This window comes from Buceros rhinoceros, unplaced genomic scaffold (genome assembly GCF_000710305.1).
Source record: "Buceros rhinoceros silvestris isolate BGI_N320 unplaced genomic scaffold, ASM71030v1 scaffold26238, whole genome shotgun sequence".
NCBI lineage: Eukaryota > Metazoa > Chordata > Aves > Bucerotiformes > Bucerotidae > Buceros > Buceros rhinoceros.
This window is the reverse complement of record NW_010426680.1, coordinates 4761-8462: the sequence shown is the minus strand read 5'-3', so window position 1 is coordinate 8462 and position 3702 is coordinate 4761. Positions and strand designations below refer to the sequence as shown.

At 61.7% G+C, this 3702-nt stretch overlaps 1 protein-coding gene across 1 annotated transcript in view; it reads left to right on the top strand.

Moving 5' to 3' along the window:
• Positions 1-3702, top strand: part of WNT6 (wingless-type MMTV integration site family, member 6) — a 13017-nt gene that overhangs the window by 7250 nt on the left and 2065 nt on the right. The window contains exon 2 of the mRNA XM_010141614.1: positions 1346-1566. Coding sequence (XP_010139916.1) covers positions 1346-1566 — 221 coding nt within the window. The remainder of the gene's footprint in view (positions 1-1345; positions 1567-3702) is intronic.

Genomic DNA, 3702 nt, shown 5'->3' with positions numbered 1-3702 from the left:
GGGTTGGGAAGCTGCAGTCCAGCCGGTGCCCCCGAGCGAGCGAGCCTGCCGGCGGCATGGGCTGCCCAGGCGCTGCTCCCCAGAGGACCCCAAGGGACATGGCCTTCTGGTCCTCAGACATCCCAAAGCGCTGAGTCCAGTCCCGGTATCCTGTGGGAATACACAGCCAGGAAAATCATGTTATCGAGCGGGACAAACTTTGAGCCAAGGAAGCAGCACTGGAGGCAAGGCGGGCCTGAGTGGGGCTGGGTTTGGGGAGTGTTAAATTTGGGTGGCCCATGGCCACGTGGTCTCCACGCTACGGATGGGTGGTGTGGGCGGGAGGCCGTCAGCACGGTGTGCCTGCCCTCTGCTCACTGCAGCTCCAGCACTGTCCATGGCAGAGCTGCAGCATCGCCTAGCCAGGCACAGGGCACGATGCTGGCAGGCTGCGCAGCTGCGTGAGCTGTGCCGTGGAGGGCATTCCAGGAGAAGCGTGTGGGGAAAGTACAGGAATTTCTGAAGCCAGCGGAAGCCAGGGGAGCCTGGTGTCATGCTCAGACTTTGCCTCCCAGCCCTGCGAGTCAGGCACCTTACTCCAGCTGTGCTGGCAAGAAGAAGCCCCCTCTGACATGGGCCCAGCCAAGACTTGCCCTCCCATGCTGGCATCGGCAGCAGTGCCACTTTCATCCCTCCTTCACGTGCCTGCGCCCACCTGCGGTTCCATTCCTCCAGGGCTGATAGCTGGGAAGGGGGAGGCAAGTCTGGCCAGCAGCCAAGAGGCTTTATCGCTGTCAAGGTCACTCAGCTCGTCTCCCACGGGGTAAAGCAGCGAGTCCCCCCCGAAGAGGGGGAGGCACATCAAGAGAGCTGGCTGGGGTCCCTGCTGTGCCATGGGGCTACAGGAGCTGAATCTGCACCGGGCATCACCAAGATGCCAGGGCTGTGCCGGGTCAGCACCAGACCCAAAGAGCAGGCGTTGAGCAGTGCAGCGTCTCTGCCACCTCCCATCAGAGACAATGCCATCACCCTCAGGAACATCCCCAAAGGCTTCAGGTTGTAGAGTGGCACGTGCCAGGAACACCCTCCAGCCAGCCCCACGGTTGGAGATCTCCTCCATTCTCCAATGCGCTAGGCAGGGTGAGGTACACTCTGTCTTCTGGCATGCAGGTGCCACCCATACCTTTTGTCCTGCCCTCCCTGTATACCTCTTCCTGTCCCCTTGTCACCCAGGCTCAGTGCAGAGCCGGCACAGCCCTGTGGCCCCTCTCTGTCCCTGGGAGCAGGTCTGGCCATGCCCTATCCCCACGCCGGTCTCCTCATGTTTCGGGTGCTGGTTTTGCTCTGCTCGCTGTTCCTCCTGCAGGGCAGTGGGGAGCCCCCTGGTCATGGACCCCAACAGCATTTGCCGCAAGACGAAGCGTCTGGCGGGGAAGCAGGCGGAGCTGTGTCAGCTGGAGCCGGAGATCGTGCAGGAGGTGGCCAAGGGCACCAAACTGGGTGTCCGGGAGTGCCAGTACCAATTCCGCTTCCGCCGCTGGAACTGCACGAGCCACAGCAAGTACTTTGGCAAGATCCTGCAGCAGGGTAAGGCCAGCATGTGTGTGTCTGCGCACGCGCATGTGTGCAGTGTGCACGTGTGTGTGAGTGTGTGTGTGTGTGTGTGTGTGTGTGTGTGTGTGTGTGTGTGTGTGTGTGTGTGTGTGTGTGTGTGTGTGTGTGTGTAGGGATTGCTCTCAGTGCGCCCCGGTGCAGTCGCGCTGAGGTTTTACTGCCAGGACATGTCTCCCTGTGTTGTAATGAAGCAATTACCGATGCTCCCAGACAGCACGGGGCTTCACAAAGCCCAAGAATGCACCCTCGTCTGGCAGTGATTTACTGCTCCCCCGGGACCCCGGGGTGTGCTGGGGGAAGAGGCCCGGGTGGGAGGTAGCACGCAGCCATGGAGAGCTGCCACTCACCCCATGGGTGCCCTGCAGATCCCTCCTTTGGCCTTGTGGAGAGCAGAGGAGAGGAGTGCTTGACTCCGTCCCTTTGTCCATGGGTGGGCACCTGATGTCACCCTGAGGGAAAGGGGTGGGGTGGCAGGGGGAATGGGCTGATCTGAGGGGGCACCTGTGGGACTGTAAGGGGTGGGAAAGCCCTGCCATGGTCTCCAGGGAGAGAGGCTGGGGCTGGGTAGGGAAGGGGAAGATGCTCAAAACACCTTAGGCTGGCAGGGCCACTCAGTGGGTGGTGAGTTTGGTCCTGTCCCTCTCCGCATGCTGGTCTCTTTACTGGACCGGGTGAAAGTGCTGGAGTGAGTCCTGGTCTCCTCAGCCATCACACCTGCTGCTGGTGCATCCACCAGGCCAAGACAGAGTGAGTATCTCCTTGGGCCTTGAACGGCAGGGTGGCCTCCCTGGGGCCATTAGCAAGGGCAGAGTGCCCTGGGCACCCGGTGGCTGCAGGTACCAGTGGCCGTTAGAGCTGAGGCCCATGGCAGGGGGCAGGTTCATTTAAGAACCTGATTTGCAGGTGCGAGTTCTGCCCAATACAGGGAGGTGTATTCAGTTGAGGGCAGAGAGCCAGAGCATACGGGGGATGCTCCTGCCTCTGGAGTCACCTGTTTTCACACTGACCTGGCAGCAAGGCAGGTGGGATCTGCGCCTGGCAGGGCTCTAGGCTGGAAGCGGGGTGGTGCCAGGATGCCAGGGCCAGACCAGGTAGCAAGTGGGTAATGCATGCAGATAAGCTGCCAAGTACTCGGGGGCAGCCTGGGTTGGAGACGCATCAGGCATTGAAGGAGTCACCATGTTGTTTGGCTCAGCCTTGCTGCTGGGCAGTGGAGATGAGCAATGTCCAGCGAGTGGTGGCAATAGGACATCCCACATAGTGGTGTGGAGGTCCCCAGGGCTGCTTCATGAGTGTCAGAAGCAGAGAGTTTGCCATGCCCTGAGAGGTGCCAGTAGGCACTAGCCTGCAGGGACTGCATAAACCATTCCAGCATTTTGGGGGTTCCCAGATGTCACCGGATGGGCACCTTCCATCTAACGGCCCCTTCTTTCCAAGGGTGTTACAGCGGACTCTCGATCCTGGATGCGGCCTCCCTGGCACAGTCATGGCTGTCCCCACTTACCTGCCTGCTGCCTGTGCCAGGCCAGCATGCCAGGGCAGGATGCCTTGAGGGCAGCCACGTGTCTGAAGGAACTGTCAGAGGAGGAGCATCCTCCGGGGCCCGGCTGGCCCAGTGGCACAGGGACCTCTGCCAGCTGCGGGCTGCCCGCTGAGGGCTTTGCCAGTCTCAGGCAGGAGCAGCCAAGTGGTCGTGTGCCTTAGCGGGGGCAGGAGGGCCAGGGCAGGAGACACCTGTCCCCAGAGTGGCACTGCTGTAAAGGTGCTGGTGTGCCCAAATCCTGCTAACACCAGCGGGAATCACATGCTGCTTGGGCTTGTGGAGGCTCATGGATCTGGTGCCCAGAGACCCCTTGTCCCACTGCCCCCCCTAGTCTGAGTGCTGGACACTAAGGGATGGGGCACCCCCCAAAACACACCTTCCCATCTGCTCCCATGCCCCAGGCACCCCCTGCGTGTCACCATGCCGGGCCACCCCATGCCCTGGCATTTGGGTGGGCAGAGGTTCACCTGGCATGGGGTGGGGGGAGTACAGGAGCCCCCCTGAGCAGGGCGCCTCGCCCCCGCTGCCAGAATCCCCCGCTGGCTGCCGCTGGAAGCGGCCAGGGA